Raw genomic sequence first — 17,067 nt, 5'->3', positions numbered from 1 at the left:
AGTATAGTATAGTACAGTGTAGTATAGTGTAGTATAGTGTAGTATAGTGTAGTGTAGTACAGTGTAGTACAGTGTAGTACAGTGTAGTATAGTATAGTATAGTACAGTGTAGTACAGTGTAGTATAGTGTAGTATAGTGTAGTATAGTGTAGTGTAGTATAGTATAGTATAGTACAGTGTAGTACAGTGTAGTGTAGTATAGTATAGTACAGTGTAGTACAGTGTAGTATAGTGTAGTATAGTGTAGTATAGTACAGTGTAGTACAGTGTAGTATAGTATAGTATAGTGTAGTGTAGTGTAGTATAGTATAGTATAGTATAGTATAGTATAGTATAGTATAGTATAGTGTAGTGTAGTATAGTGTAGTGTAGTATAGTATAGTATAGTATAGTATAGTATAGTATAGTGTAGTATAGTATAGTATAGTGTAGTATAGTGTAGTATAGTATAGTGTAGTATAGTGTAGTATAGTGTAGTGTAGTATAGTATAGTATAGTGTAGTATAGTGTAGTGTAGTGTAGTATAGTGTAGTATAGTGTAGTCTAGTATAGTGTAGTATAGTGTAGTATAGTACAGTGTAGTACAGTGTAGTATAGTGTAGTATAGTGTAGTATAGTGTAGTATAGTACAGTGTAGTACAGTGTAGTATAGTGTAGTACAGTGTAGTATAGTATAGTACAGTGTAGTACAGTGTAGTATAGTGTAGTATAGTACAGTGTAGTATAGTGTAGTACAGTGTAGTATAGTGTAGTACAGTGTAGTATAGTGTAGTATAGTGTAGTACAGTGTAGTATAGTATAGTTCAGTGTAGTACAGTGTAGTATAGTGTAGTATAGTACAGTGTAGTACAGTGTAGTATAGTGTAGTACAGTGTAGTACAGTGTAGTACAGTGTAGTATAGTGTAGTACAGTGTAGTACAGTGTAGTACAGTGTAGTACAGTGTAGTATAGTGTAGTACAGTGTAGTATAGTGTAGTATAGTGTAGTACAGTGTAGTACAGTGTAGTACAGTGTAGTACAGTGTAGTATAGTGTAGTATAGTGTAGTACAGTGTAGTACAGTGTAGTATAATGTAGTGCAAACAGGACAAATAAGTGAATAAACACTGTAAAGTTTGCAGAGGTTTAAGGTATCAATACAATAAGGAATGATAAGTTATTGAGAGCTAAGAACTACTTGTTACCAGGACCAGGACCAGGACCAGAACCAGGACCAGAACCAGAACCAGAACCAGGACCAGAACCAGAACCAGAACCAGGAACAGAACCAGGACCAGGACCAGGACCAGGACCAGGACCAGAACCAGAACCAGGACCAGGACCAGAACCAGGACCAGGAACAGAACCAGGAACAGAACCAGGAACAGAACCAGGACCAGAACCAGAACCAGGAACAGAACCAGGAACAGAACCAGGACCAGGACCAGAACAGCAGGCTCTGGCTCTACTTCCTCTGTCTGTTGTTGCTTCCTGAGCAGCACTGGGGACATAAGTGTCCACTGTTGTTTGTAAAGCTCACCGCTGCAGGTAAGTGCCCCGTAACCCCAGGGGCAGAAATCTGTGGTCAGTCTTTTGAATGTACAGTGCAGCGGTGGACATCTGGCCCTGCTACAAAGAGCTCGGTGTCTCAGTTCAACAGTCTGAACTCCGTTTTCCTTCCACAGCATGCAAATGTTAATACAAGACTCCTGTAATTTACAGGCACGAACAATGATAAACAGATAAACTGTCACTCATATATTTAGTCTCATCTTTCAACAGATAACATGTGCATTCAAATTCACTAAAGAAATGTTCATCAACATCCTCCATCTGTCCTCAGAGTCCAAAACCTGTAGAAAGCCACGAATGAACTAAAAGAAACAAACTGAACAATGCTGAAGAAACAGTGTGAGGTGGTGTCACTTTAGAAAAACTGTAGATATTTGAGAATGTGGGGGTTAAATGAGGGGACGTGCCCCCCCAGCACAGCGTGAGGACAGCATTAAAACCTGCGATGATGTCATGTTGAACAGTGTGTTAGCAGCAGCTGATTGTGTGTTTATGCTCATAACTCACTGCAGACTGTTGTAAAGATCCTATCACTGCTCGTTAACTGTGGTAAAGCGAGCATCTGTTGACTCCTCTCTCTCTCTCTCTCTCTGCAGGTGTCGCCCTCTGTTGGTGGAGAGCTGCCCCCCCCCCCCCCCCCCCCCCCCCCCCCCCCACTCAGAGGCACCTCAAGGACCTGTGCAAACATTTCAGTGATCCTTGAAGGATCTACCTGGAGCTCCATGGAATTCCTTTATCGTTCCTGGAAAGGTCCTGGAATCCGCTCACAAACCCCTGAAGGTTTTTTAATTATCACTTTGAAGGTTTTAAGTCTGTGCTCTGACTTAAACCTGACCCTCATCTGCTGAATCCGCTTCAAACTGCGTCACAAAGGGACCCGTGTTTCTTCTGTGGGTATCGATCCTGCGATTTAAAACCACTAAACACCAATAAAACCCGAGGAATATCGATTACTTTCACTGTAATGATTTATCAATTGGAAATGAATTGAAGTAGCGGCCAGGCCCAAGGGGAGAGCAGGGGAGCTGTGATTGGCTGAGGCAGCTGCGGAGGCGGGAAGGTGGCGGAGAAGACGCGCGGTGATTGGTCGAGCGCGGTAACGTCGTGCGCATGCTCCGCCGGTTAATAAGCCGCCGGTTTGGGGGCTCCGCCGCAGAGAGATGCTGAAGGGCCGCGGCGGGGACACCGGAGCCCCCAGGAACCGTCAGCTACAGCCGGGAGAGTCTCCGCGGGGTCGTTTGAAACAGTAAAGCGGACTATGGTTCAGCACACGCAGCATGGCGGGGCCGGGGTCCACGCCGGGTCCCGCCAGGCGACCGACCCGGAGGACAGCGAGCTGCTGGCGGCCTCGGCGTGCAGCCCGGTGCCGCTGAAGCCGGACTGGTGTAAAACAGCGTCGGGACACATCAAGCGGCCCATGAACGCCTTCATGGTTTGGTCCAAGATCGAGAGGAGGAAGATTATGGAGCAGTCACCGGACATGCACAACGCCGAGATCTCCAAGCGGCTCGGGAAGCGCTGGAAAATGTTAAAAGACACCGAAAAGATCCCGTTCATCCGGGAGGCGGAGCGGCTCCGGCTCAAGCACATGGCCGACTACCCGGACTACAAGTACCGGCCCAAGAAGAAGCCCAAGACGGACGGCTGTGCGTTTCCTGCGGGGAAGTCCGCCGCCCAGTCCCCGGAGAAGAGCGCAGTCAGACCCGCCGGTAAGAGCACGGCCGCCGCCAAGAAGTTCCCCAAGTTGAAGCCCAGCGAGCCGGTGGTGGGGCCCGGCAGAGCCCGCGGCCACCTCCCGCAGCACCGGCACCCGGACCCCCGGTACCGGTACGTTTTGACCACCAGCTTCAAAACCAGCAAGCTCATTAAACGAGAGTTTACCGACGATGAGGAGGACGATGAAGAAGACTCCGAGGAGGAGCCGGAGCTGAAAGCGGACGAGGAGGACGAGCCGGCCCGGTACAGCCTCGCCAAGGTCCCGGCCAGCCTCAGCCTGAGCTCCCCCGCCACCGAGCCGGAGGGAACCGGCATGTACGAGTCGTCCGGTCGGCTCTTCTACAGCTTCAAGAACATCACCCGGCAGGGCACCGGCGCCTCCTCCTACCCGGCCTCCCTCTCACCCACACCCTCGTCCCGCTCCGGCTCCACCTCCTCCTGCTGCGGGGAGGACCTGGACGATCTCCCGGCGGAGGGCAGCGACTTCACCCTGAGCCTCCTGGCCGGCTTCCACGCCTCCTCCGAGCCGTGGAGCTCGTCCTGCAGCCCCGCCCCGGGGAACCTGAGCCTGTCCCTGGTGGATACAGACTTGGACTCGTGCGGCAGCGAGGGCAGCCTCGGGTCCCACTTCGAGTTCCCGGATTACTGCACCCCGGAGCTCAGCGAGATGATCGCGGGGGACTGGCTGGAGGCCGACTTCTCGGACCTGGTGTTCACTTACTGATGCTGGGGGGGGGGGGGCAGACTCCCCGGAGCCGGTTCTGGAGGTCGGGGACCGGTGATGTGGCCCGGACTGGACACACTCTGCGGTACTTCAGCAAAAAATGAAATGAAATGACCTCAACAGGGTTTTATGGATGTTGTTTTCAGTTGCTCGGGTCTGAACCTGGACCTGAACCCGTCCAGACCCAATGACTGTAACTGACACTAAGATCAGGACCTTAAAGTCTTTATTTTCTTGGACCAGGACCGTATGGGACTCTGGGTTTCCCTCACCTTTACCCACCTGTTTGTTTTGTATCGTGGGGGCTCCCCCCCCAGGTGTGGGAAATGTCATTAGATGTTGAGTTTAAAAACCCAAACCGACCACAGGTGTGGCAGGAAGCATTTTTTGATATTCACATAACCAAACATACCTCATCTTTTTAAAAATACGGAGAAGTAAAACTATTTTCAGGCATATTTTTGTACAGTCAAAGGGAATGTCACAGGTTTTTTCAGGCACTTCTTCTTCTACCACTTTTCATTCAGACTGTTTATTATTGTCGGTTACTGAGCATGTGAGGGTTCAGATCCCAGCCAGCCTGTTTTAACGTGTACAGACAGGGAGTCAGACCTGTGTGCTGCCACATCAGGATTGTATATGTTGTGTAAAATAGTTAAAGTGGAGGAGTTTATGTATATTGGTGTGAATGACAGCAGGAGAGAAACTGGATTTTCTGTTAATTTTTTATATCATCAACGGCACATGTTTGTTTTTGCTCATTATTTTTGTGCAATATAAAAGAAAAGAGGAAAAAAAATGAAATAAAGGAGCATCCGGCGTTTTTTGTAGCAGAAGAAGAAACTGCGTTTACTTGTCCTTCATGATGAAGTCTGTACATCCACAACTGAATAAATCAGCTGGAACTGAGCCAGGTCCACTGCTCTGTCTGATTATTGATCAGTGATCGGAGATTTCATTTCCGACTCTAACAACAACGTCCATTTAGCAGCTGCTCTGGAGCTTTCAGTCACATTTCATGATCTTCATTAAGGTAGTTTGTCCAGATGCAGAGCCTAAAGCTTTTACATTAGATTTAAAGTACAAGCCTGGTCAAGGATTTTCAAGGCTCTTCAGGTTTTCAAAACATTAAAGTCATTCATCTCTATTGTTTCAAGATGTTCCAGGAATCCTTGACGAGGGTCCAGGTGTCCATCTGGATAGAGATCACTGAATGTTTTTCACAGTCCTTGAAATTACTTGAAAATTCCCAAGATGGTCCTGAAAACCTGGACTGAGTTTCAAAGTGTGGGGGCGGTGGTTCAACGAGTGTCAAGGATTTACAAGGGTCTTGGAATGTTCTTTTAGGGTTCCAAGGATCCTTGAAGAACTTTCCATGTCCTTTCAGATCCTGAAATTGTAAGAAGGTGAGTTGTTTCAGTTTGAGGTGAATGAGGCCTGGAACTTCAAAACACAACAGTGAGGAGTCATGGAACGTCATTGCCAGTCCTGGAAAGTTATTGAAAAGTCATCACACAGCTCTCTGGATAAGAATCATGTAGATTTTACAATTTTTCAGAAGATTTTCAAAAGCAAGCTCAAAGCACTCTCATTACAAGGTCTATTTAGTAGCTTCTGGAGCTTTCAGTCATATCACATGGCCTTCATTAGCAAGAATGAGCTTTAAATCTCTTTTCTATGAGCTGTTTCCTTTTCCATCGTCTCCAGTGGAAGCTGAGCTGAGTTAATCCAGCAGCAAACATCTGGTCTTTGTCAGTGCAACATTTGGACCAAAGATCATCATCAGTTATTTTGTCTGTCAGAAGTTAGTGAAGGAAAATCCAAAGTGACGTCTGCTGATATCTGGATTTGTTCAAAAGTCATTGAACTGTCCTTGAATTCCCAGTCTCAGTTTCCTCTGATGGGTCAAAGTTACACATGAACAAATTCAACATGAGCAGCAAATGTTAAAGATCCCAACAAAAGAACTGATTCAGGTTTGTTTCAGTCTCATTCTGCAGGACGTTCACCAACACACTCAGACACACAAACACACACTGCTTTCTGAACATCACAAAGTTCAACCACAGTGAAATTTGAAGTAAACAAACAGCAGGTATCCCATGATGCTTTAGGGCCAGAACCTGTGAGGAAACTTCTCTCATTAAATGTGGAAAGAAACAGAATAAAACTACAAAGTCTCCTGTAATAAAGAGTCAGAGGTTTGTGCGACTGTTGTAGATGTACTGAGTCGTGATAAACACCAGACGTCGGATGATAAAGCAGATTACTGAGGAGGTTTGTGGTCTGACGCCCAAACACAGGGAGACTGTGGTCAGCAGTCTGACCAGAGGAGACCGGATCAACTGGAGCCGGTTTAACCGATCTCACAGCTGAGCGGTGTGAGTGTGTGTCTGACAGGACGCACACACTCATGGGAACAGCAGCAACACCCGACACTTCAACAAAGCACGTGTTGTAAAACAGATGGATGTGGATCTGCAGTGACCGTCGTCCTGTCAGATTCCATTCAAATTTATGTCAAATCTGTGAGGCTGTTAGTTTCTTACATGTCTATACTGTAGTTTTGCTTCTCATTTGACCACCAGTCATTCAGAGCTTGATTGTTAAAGCTTTTCACTGGAATTTTTAGTTGAATATTTAGTTGAAATGGACAAAAAATGATTAAAAAACCAATTTTTTAAATATGGTTAAAAAAATAAACATGGAGAAAATCTGTTACACAGCTTACACGTTAAATGTTAAACTTATTCATGTAATATTTTGTTCTCAAATGATTTTATTTCCTTATGTATTAGAAACCAGAGAAACTGAGGCTGCAGAACTTCACTGAGAATCCTCCTGTTTTTAAGTTTCCTTCAGTGTCACAGTGAAACAGAGACATCATGATACACTGCAGACAGCAGCTGATCACAGCTGATCACAGCTGATTCAGCATATGTCATTTTCTGCAGGTCTCCAGTCATAGCTCACTGAATCCATGGCAACGGTTACTTTACATCTGTTCCTGAGGTTTTTTAACGTTGACTCATAAATGATCTAAAAGACCATGTAACATGTATTTTACAGGATAATTAGGCTTAAGCTCCACTTACTAGCTTGTTGTGGAGCTTTTGATCGTCTTTCCTAAACATGCCCAGAAAAAAGGCTGATGATGATGATGATGAAGACGTGGTTAAAAGCTCCAGAATAAACTAGTAAGTAGACCTTGAGTTGATGTTTTTGTCAGCTCGGTTTCATTTGACTGAGACTCCACCCTTGGTTTGTTTACGTTACCCAGAATGCAAAGCTGAGGCGTGATTGGAAGTCGGAGTCTGGGGGGGTGGGGGGTCAGGAGGTCAGCAGGTCACTGGGTCGGCGAATGGGAGCTCAGACTGAGCTCGGTGTGTTTTCTCAACTGCTGCTGATTATGAGGAGGCTGAGTCCAGAATTTAGAGGAGAATAAACACAGACCACTGCTCGGAGGAGGAGGAGGAGGAGGAGGAGGAAGAGTCAGAGTCATCAGGGTCAGAGTAAGTTCTGGTTTCAGTGCAGAACATTTTAGATTTGTGATAAATAGACCACCGGAGTGGGTCATATCCACCTGAGTGTGTCAGATCCACTGGAGTGTGTCAGATCCACCGGAGTGGGTCAGATCCACCTGAGTGGGTCAGATCCACCGGTGACGCTCACCGTGTTGGTCCCTGGTTGTGTTTTAACAACAAACACTTGAGGACAGGAAACAGTTTGACACTCGTCCTGAAGAGAGTCCGTCTGTGAGGTGACACAAGAAATATCAGAAATGGCCCCTGGACACAGACGGGTACGCCCCCCCCCCCTCCACATGAGACCATCGGAGGGAAAGAGCCTGGGTGTGTGTGTGTTCTGTGTGTCTCTGCAGTTGTTTGTGTGCCTGTGATGTGATGTGGACTTGAATGAAGAGTCTGTGTCTGTGTCTTTTCTTGTGTTTCTCATGTTAGTCTGAACAGAACCTGAATCCCAACCAGCATCTTTCAAAACCTCACACACAGTGAGGTGTGTGTGTGTTTGTGTGTGTGTGTGTGATAAACAGAATGAATGAGGAGGATCAGTGTGAACTTCTCCTCTCTCAGACTCACTGATGGAGAAACACACGTTTGAAAACACTTGACCTAAATATTCAGAGAGCGTATCTGCAAAGAGTGTGTGTGTGTGTGTGTGTGTGTGTGTGTGTGTGTGTGTGTGTGTGTGTGTGTGTTAGTAGAAACAGCTTTGATCAGCAGCATCAGACTGAATTCACACACTGTAAAAAGAGTCCAGTGGATTTGATTTGAACCTCCTCTCCAGCAGGTCATGTGATGTTTCGGGTCAAAGTTCAGCTTCGTTATAACCAATGAAACAAGACTTTAGAATCAGATGTTCTGACTCACTGCAGAGATCTGAAGCAGGTTCCTCGTTCACTGCGACATGTTTTCTTCTTACTGCTCAGAGTTTCACTCTGATGAGTTTTAGGGTCAAAGGTCAGTCGGAGTTTCTCTGAAACATAAAGGTAATATGAGCAGCAGTGGTTGGTGTGAGTGACAGGTCAATATGAGCAGGTTGTTGTGACTGTGGCCCCTCCTCCTCCTCCTCCTCCTCCTCCTCCTCGGCCTCTTTAAGGCCTCGATGACAGAAAAGCTCATTTGAGCTCCAGCAGAGGACAAAGAGTCAGTGTTGTACTGCAGTGACATCATAGACCAGAGAGATGTAAAGACGGACTCATCATCAGACGCCGTCACTCACCTCAGCGTCAGACTGATGTAGCTCGGTGGTTGACACAGACGATCACAGACTGTCAGATCAATAAAAACTGTGCAGATGTCACTGTTCTGCCACCAACTAATATAACAAGCTCCACCTGCTCAGCTGCTGCAGCTCTCAGACCTGGACCTCCTCAGCTCCGTCTGTCAGCTCTCAGTAACAACAAGCTGCTGTCTCACTGTGTTTTCAGGGGACTGTTACAGCAGCAGTGTTTTTTGTGTGTGTAGAGTTGTGATGTTGTATCTCAGTCTGTATCTCCACCTGTAGAGTCTCCAGCTTCATGAAACCAGTTTCAGGGTCTGTTCAGACTCACACAGCTCCTGGTTCAGGTCAGAGAAAGATCCTGGTCTGGTTTGATCCAGTTAACCAAAACCACCACCTTTCACTAGCCCGAACCAAAGACAGACCAAAGGGTCTCTGGATGTGAACCCGGCCTCTGGCCTCACTGTCGTCCATCCTCCTGTTAATAAATGCAACTCAATTCATTAAAACCACGTCGCCTCCAGATGATCTGTGGTTGTGCGGTTGAGTTGTTTAGTGTGTTGTCAGATGATTGAAAACAAAACTTCTCTTCAGGCAGATTCATCTCTGCTGAATCCTCGTCTTCATGTTCAGTTTCATCATTAACGTCATCAGACTCTGAACTCTGACCTTTCTGATCAGATCCAGAATCAGAGACTCACCTCAGACTCAGCAACCATTAGTCTGGTCCCTGCTCCTTTTCTTTGGCATGACTGATGAAACATCTCCACAACGCTGACCAATCACTGAGTGGGGTGGCTGTGATGTCAGGACGTTAAAGAAATGATTGGAGGGAACCTCCACAATCTTCAGCTGGCTGCAGGGAGAGAGAGTCCTGCAGCTCCTCTGTCAGCTCATCTAGACTGCTGAGGAAACCACACACACACACACACACACACACACACAGACACACACACACACACACACACACACACACACACAGACACACACAGACACACACACACACACACACACACACACACACACAGACAGACACACACACACACACACACACACACACACAGACACACACACACACACACACACACACCCACACACACACACACAGAGCCTGAGGTCAGTTCAGGGAGGTGGGAAATGAGGGACAGGAAGCAGGCGCTTGGCCCTGTCTGACCTTGTCTGATTTTTCCACAGTGTGTGTGTGTGTGTGTGTGTGTGTGGGTGTGTGTCTTCAGTCTGTAATAACTCAGCTTTCTGCTCAGTTCTGCTTCTCACTGATGAAACTGGGAGAAGTGATTCACACACAGACCCCGGCCCTGTTAGAGGACTGGTCCACATGTTTTCAGGCCTGTATTCAGATGAACTGAAGGCAGGAACAGCTGATGACCCATCAGTGTTTGTACCTGGTCAGGTGTGACTCAGGACCCACCAGGTGAACTCGTGTCCTCTCTTTCATTCCTCTGAACTTCACACCTGAACAGTGGTGTCGTGGAAATTCCCACCCCCAGTGAACGCAGCATGGAGTCAGCGTTCATGTGAGATCAAACATGTGAGGATTGAGTCCGTCGGAGGAAAAGAAAAGTTTCCCCTGGCGTTCTAACGTCTTTATGACCGTCTCCATGACAACGGGAGCTCAGTTTACTGCGTGTGGTGCAGACTCACAGGAGCTGCTGCAGGACCAGAGTCACGATCACAATCAATAATATTGATACTGAACCTGTCTGAACCAGCAGATCTGTGATCAGCACAAACTCAGCTCACTCTGTTCCACACAGGACAGAGTCCCTCTGTTTGCTTCCTCCTGGCTCTGAGACCTCCAGGGGCCACCATCAGGGGCCACCTCTCCCAGCAGACTTTGCTTCATATCCCACCAGGCAGCAGCAGATTTGTTCTTCGAGCCAACAGGGTGGAATCATCACAGACAGTTGTGTGGCTGAATAATGCATTGTGGGTAAAAACACCAGACCGGGCCCGATAATGAGAGGGGTCCCTGGGGGCCACAGAGCCCAGCCGGCCATGTCTGTATCCAGGGGCCCGTCGTGACAAACAGCAGCAGATTTACTGACATTGTTTCATATCAGAATATTCACAGTTGTTTATTTGTGCTCATTTGTATTTCACATTTCACATTTTTAATTATTTTACAAATATGCCCCCCCCTTTAAAACTGCCCCCCCCTCCAGTTAAAGGTTTATAAAACTGCCCCTGCTTCCTGGTGTCATGGTGAAATCACTCATGGGCGTTAATGTCATGCAACGCTGCTGTTCCTAATGAAACCTTCATGGTTGGACGAACAAGGGGGATTTAACCTCAACACACACTGACACACACACACACACACACACACACACACACACACTCACACACTCACACACACACACACAGTCAGGCCTCGGTGCTCCAGCTTCCTGCTCTGGTGTTTATGGAACATTTGCTGTGATTATTTCCTCTGATTCCACAACAGCAGACGAAGCTCCAGCTCCTCTTCTCTCTTTGAAAACCTTTATTTAAACCCTGTTCGTCCACGTTCGTTCCTCCTTCAGTCACTTTCACTGAAGTGACTTGTTGTCACTGTGTGTCACTGGAAACATTTTGTGTCAAATCAGTGAAAAGTTCTTCACAGTTTGGTTCATGTGACTCAGAGAAGATGATCCACATCTGCCCTGATGATGATGATGATGATGATGATGATGTTCGTTGACTTGTTAATTCATGGAGCTCAGACAGCAGATGGAAAGCAGAGCTGAACTCCTGCTGTGTGTGTGTGTGTGAGTGTGTGTGTGTGTGTGTGTGTGTGTGTGTGAGAGTGTGTGTGTGTGTGTGTGAGTGTGTGTGTGTGTGTGTGTGTGTGTGTGTGTGTGTGTGTGTGTGGGTGTGAGTGTGTGTGTGTGTGAGTGTGTGTGTGTGTGTGTGTGTGTGTGTGTGTGTGTGTGAGTGTGTGTGAGTGCGTGTGTGTGTGAGTGTGTGTGTGTGTCTGTGTGTGTGTGTGTGTGTGTGTGTGTGTGTGTGTGTCCTGCTGGGAGGCTGCAGGCTGCCTCTTTGATGTTTTTAATCCTCCTGTTTTATTATTTCACGTTCTTTATTCATTTCCTGGTTTGAGTTTTAATTTTTTTAAATCCAGAAACATTTTATAACAACATCGTTTCGACTGTGGTGCAACGTTTCATTACTTCCTTCGAGTTAAAGGTCATGTGTCGTTTGTGTTGCTGTAAATAAGTGTAGAGTCACAACGTGCTGCACAACCAACAATAACAGACGACAGAGACATCACACTGAGAGGTGTTTCTGTTATTTAGTCCACCCTCAGTGAGGTTGTGGAACTTTACATGTCAGATTGTCCTTGAACACACCAACAGGAAGAGCTTTCACCATGTGATGATAAAGATTGACCGACCAATCACAGCCTGTGACAGAAGACCTGCAGCTGGACCAAACAGGATCTGTGAGTGTTTGATTCACTGAACAACAGGTTAAATAAAGAAGCAGAATCTGGTGTTTTTCTGAACAGTTACTGTCACTGAATCTCTCATGTGGACTCAGACCAACACTGTGTCAGGTCTCTGGTCTGTCTGCCGCAGCCTCCTGGTTCCTGAGGCTCAGTCTCCTCCTCAAACAGCAGCTCACTCTTCTTATCACACAGACAGGAGGACACAGTGACTGTGGAGGGGACTAGTTTCTGTAGTGAGTGTTTGTGGCTGCTTTGAGTCTGAACATGAAGTTTTACTTTGATCATCATCTCTCTGAAGTCGCAGCATCACAGCAGCTCCAGTCTTCCAGTTTTTCCTGGTGACAAGCGAAGGCCTCGTCTCACTCCTCACAGGAAGTGGAACACTGCCTGGTTGGGAGGGTGGTGGCCCAGCTGAGGTTAGTGAATGTAGAGGTCAGAGGTCAAACTGACTCTCACTCTGGAAGATTCACCTGAAAATGTCAGTTTCACACAGTTTTCTGTCCAACACCTGAGAAACACCTGAACACCTGAGATACACCTGAACACCTGAGATACACCTGAACACCTGATATACATCTGAGACACACCTGAACACCTGAGATACACCTGAACACCTGAGAAACACCTGAACACCTGAGAAACACCTGAACACCTGAGATACACCTGAACATCTGAGAAACACCTGAACACCTGAGATACACCTGAACACCTGAGAAACACCTGAGAAACACCTGAACACCTGAGAAACACCTGAACACCTGAGAAACACCTGAGAAACACCTGAGATACACCTGAGATACACCTGAGATACACCTGAGACACACCTGAGAAACACCTGAGAAACACCTGAACACCTGAGATACACCTGAACACCTGAGAAACACCTGAACACCTGAGATACACCTGAACACCTGAGAAACACCTGAGAAACACCTGAACACCTGAGAAACACCTGAGAAACACCTGAGATACACCTGAGATACACCTGAGATACACCTGAACACCTGAGATACACCTGAACACCTGAGAAACACCTGAACACCTGAGAAACACCTGAGAAACACCTGTGGGTTTTCTCTCTCTGCAGGAGGTGATATCTGCTTCTAGTGCTGAAGGGATTTGAGAGAGGAGAGAGGAGAGAGGACAGAGGAGATAGTACAGAGGACAGAGGAGATAGGACAGAGGAGAGAGGAGGAGGTGGACGAGAAGGAGGTGAAGGTGAAGGTGGAGGAGGTGGAGGAGGTGGAGGAGAAGGAGGTGGAGGTGGAGGAGGTGGAGGAGGAGGTGGATGTGGGGGTGGAGGAGATGGAAGAGGAGAAGGAGGTGGAGGTGGAGGTGGAGACCAGTGAACAGTCTGATCTACTCTGTGACAGACGTGATTTAACTCTTACTCAGTGTCAAACTGTTCTTCCTGGTGAAGGAGAGTTCAAACCTTTGTTCTGCTTCAGTTTCTTCTCAGACTCTTGTGGTTCTGAACAAAGGAACCCGACGTTCTCCGTTCTCTTCATGAAGGAGAGTTTAGGAACAAGGTTGTGCATATTTTCTGAAACGTTCAGGCTGGACCAGTTATTCCGAGGAGAGGAATGAGAGTAATCACACGTATCAGACTCCCATCGGAGGAAATGCTCTCGATCTGCGGCGCTCTCCGTCTCTGCGGCACTCTGATCACATGTTTGGCAGCAGATCAGAGGCGGCGTTAGCTCTCAGCTGGATCCTCTCCAGGCTGATAAATCTGTGCGTTCTGCTCGGGGATAATTGAGACGAACGCCGGGCTTTCTGGGTAATGGGGAGACGAGGTTGTGGAGAGGTCGCAGAGATGAAAATGATGCAGAGCAGCCAAAGGTTCAGAGTTAGATTTTAGGACGTCTCAGGAAACGCTGGAGGTCAGTACGTTTGATTACTAACCACAACCTCCGATCACTTGAGTCTAACCCTCACTCACACATGAAACACACACTTTTAGATGCAGAGGAACTCACACTTTCAGATGTTCCTCCAGAAAACAGAGACTGCAGAACTTCATTGAGAATCCTGCTGTTTTTACATGCCCTCAGTATCACAGTGATCCAGTGTCTGAACGTGTGATGGCACAAAGCAAACATTGAGCATAATGAATTTTATAAAATGTGAACAAAGACAGGCTGAAGTTGTAGCTCACAGCGTCACAATAAACTGTTCATATATGTGAAGACTGGATCTAAAAAATCATTTAATGCTGCTGATAGTTAAGCTTGTATTCAGTGTGTGTTCATTGGCTGGAGAAGAGAAGCCCCCTCCTAAATGACAATTACAAATAGAGCTTCCTTGAAGACGACAGGTTACTGGTCTTTTTGGAAACAATGGCTGTCGAACTTTAACCCCTCTGCAGCTGCGTTCACCGCCTCAGCTGTAAAGTGGGAAACGGCTTTTTCAAAATATGGAAATGAATCAAATTATCACTACAAAGCTCGACAGCAGGGAGCCGTCAGAGGAGGAGAGGCAGTGCAATAAAGTGACTCACAACAGAGAGGATTGTGGGAGCAGTTTCAGGTCTGTGGTTCCTGTAGGACACAGGTTTCAGTCTGAACCCAGTGGTGTGGTTTGAGCTGAATGTAAATAAACATGGAACCAGACCAGGACCTGAACCTAGAGCTGTGAGGGTCTGAAGATCAGGTGGAGTCATCTGAACCGTTCCTGATGTAAAAGCTGTAATCTGGCTGAACTGAGAGGCAGCCGCTGTGTCCTCATGTCTCCTAAAAAGGAAACACAGCTCCATCTAAAGTCATCCTTGGTTCGAGTCCAGACTGAACGAAACCAGCAGGCGAGACCACAGAGACGTGGTCTGTGTTCCTGCTCCGCTAATGACGGAGGGAACAGCTGTGCTGCTTTTAATGCCTCCTCTTATCCTCCATCTCAGTCTGCTTCCTCTCACTGTGATTTGCATATTTTCACTGTACCTTAAACTGTCTTATCTGCAGAGCGGGATGTGAGAACACTGCGAGGTCAGAGCTGGCAGACGTTAACGTGGTGTTTTCAGAGGGGGGGGGGGTTTATCTGAGGCCTCTCATCAAAACAGCGGGACGGTTTATTTTTGGTGCTGACGGCCTCAGACTGGAGCTGATCAGAGCACGATGCGTTCACTTACTGCTGTATGTGCTGGAGAGAATTTGTATGACACTTAATACATTTGAATGTCTCACTGATCAAGAGTCTTGAATCTGAGAGTTTGATCTACTTTAGAGTAAACTGAACCAAGAGTCGGACAGTCAGCTGATGGTGTGTTGAAGGTTTGCATGTTTTTCTCTGAGGTCACAGAGACAACTCTTCTTCTTCTTCTTCTTCTTTTTCTTTGTTTGCTCCCAGTTTTTCTGCAGCATCGTGTTTCTGTAGCCTGGGGAGGTTTTTTTTGTCCTGACTGACTCTGAATGCAGCACCACAGGGTGAAACCAGATCCATCAGCTGGGCCTCAGCGCTGCTTTGAAGTGACACTGCTGGGTGTAAATGTCACCGCTGGCCAGAGGTGAGGGCGGGGGCACCGCCTTAATAATTCAACAGGAAAGACTGTGACCACCACCACCACCCACACTTCCTCTGAGGAGGGGGTCTGGTTGAGGGGGAGTTAGTTACATGTTACTCAGCAGAAACAGGGGAAGGAGGTGGGAGGAGGTGAGATCTGCAGCTTTCACAGGTTGTAAAAACTTTAGTTAATGTTCAGTTTGTAAAGAAACATGCGTTCGAGTTTCTCTGCTCTAAATTCAGGAAACTTTTGTGCGACTGAACACAGAAACCCAGGGTCTTCTGGGTAATGTGACCATCATACAGGCTCATGTTCTGACCTCAGGACTGAATGATTTCAGCTTTGTTTCTGATAAATCAGCAGTTTTCTCCACTATCTTGAAATACTACACTACCCATGAGCCTCAGCTGCTGGTGCTGTGGAGAAGAAGCCAGTCAGAGACCAACACCCTGTAGAGGTTTATATTAATGGATATAAACCTCCTATTAATTGTCTTTGGGGAGGTTTTCATGATCTACTTTTTTTTTTTTTTTTTTGCACTTTATTATAGTGCAGTGGAGACTGACAGGAAAGGGGTAGAGAGAGGGGAATTACATGCAGGAAAGAATCGAGCCGGTCGGGAGTCGAACCGGTGACTGCTTGCTAAGAGTTTCTTGCGCTCACATGGTACGCGCCCTAACCACTCGACTACTGGGCCACCCCAAATTCATGGTCTACTTTTTGGAACCACAGCTCCCATGATGCTTTGGAAAATGTAAACAGGAAGTAAAATGTTGCCATGAATTCAGAAGCTGTATCCCAATTCAGGGGCCACATCTGCATTTGAAGACCGATGGTGCAACTAGAGTGTCCTTGAGATGGATCCTCCTTTTCCTGGACAACAAAGGGTCCAACAGGTGGATCCTTTATGGTCCCACATATCCCAAGATTCATTGTGCTGGTAACGACACAAACAGAGTCTGAGGATCACACTGTTAAATGTCAGTGTTGTGTTTCAAGCTCAGTTCAACAATAACGGTACAACTGTTAAAACCAACGACCTGAAAACCTCAAGTTACTGTGAAGAAAAGTTACATGTTGTCAAGGTTGCTAGGCAACAGGAGCCACACTTTGCAACTCAGTGTTAAGGGCAAGCTTGTGTTGACAAGCGAAAATCCTCCATAGACCAGACCGTCTCATTTCAGTTCAGCAGTCTACAACGAGTACAAAGGGCCAAACCTTCGTAGACCAGGTCCTCCAAAGGAAAGTGGCCGCTGAGTTTGGACACAGCTACAGTGTGATGCTCTTTGAATGTGAACAGTGAAATGCACTTTGGGAGCTGTAGTTAACTTATCTCCTTCAGACATTTTCTAACACAGACATTTGTCTTTGATGTGATGAAGCAGGAAGTTC

The 17,067-nt window shown here is 46.8% G+C and overlaps 1 protein-coding gene across 1 annotated transcript; it reads left to right on the top strand.

Annotated features, from left to right (window-relative positions):
• The first annotated feature begins 2,624 nt into the window (after positions 1-2,624).
• On the top strand, positions 2,625-4,900 carry LOC139612118 (transcription factor Sox-11-like). Its single transcript, XM_071467347.1, has one exon. The coding sequence runs from the start codon at positions 2,810-2,812 to the stop codon at positions 3,989-3,991; it is 1,182 nt and encodes a 393-aa protein (XP_071323448.1). The 5' UTR covers positions 2,625-2,809; the 3' UTR covers positions 3,992-4,900.
• Positions 4,901-17,067: the final 12,167 nt, after the last annotated feature.

This window comes from Trachinotus anak, unplaced genomic scaffold, assembly GCF_046630095.1.
Source record: "Trachinotus anak isolate AG129_WGS33_773 ecotype Australia unplaced genomic scaffold, CSIRO_AGI_Tana_v1 ptg000031l, whole genome shotgun sequence".
Classification (NCBI taxonomy): Eukaryota; Metazoa; Chordata; class Actinopteri; order Carangiformes; family Carangidae; genus Trachinotus; species Trachinotus anak.
This window is presented reverse-complemented; position numbering and strand designations above follow the sequence as displayed.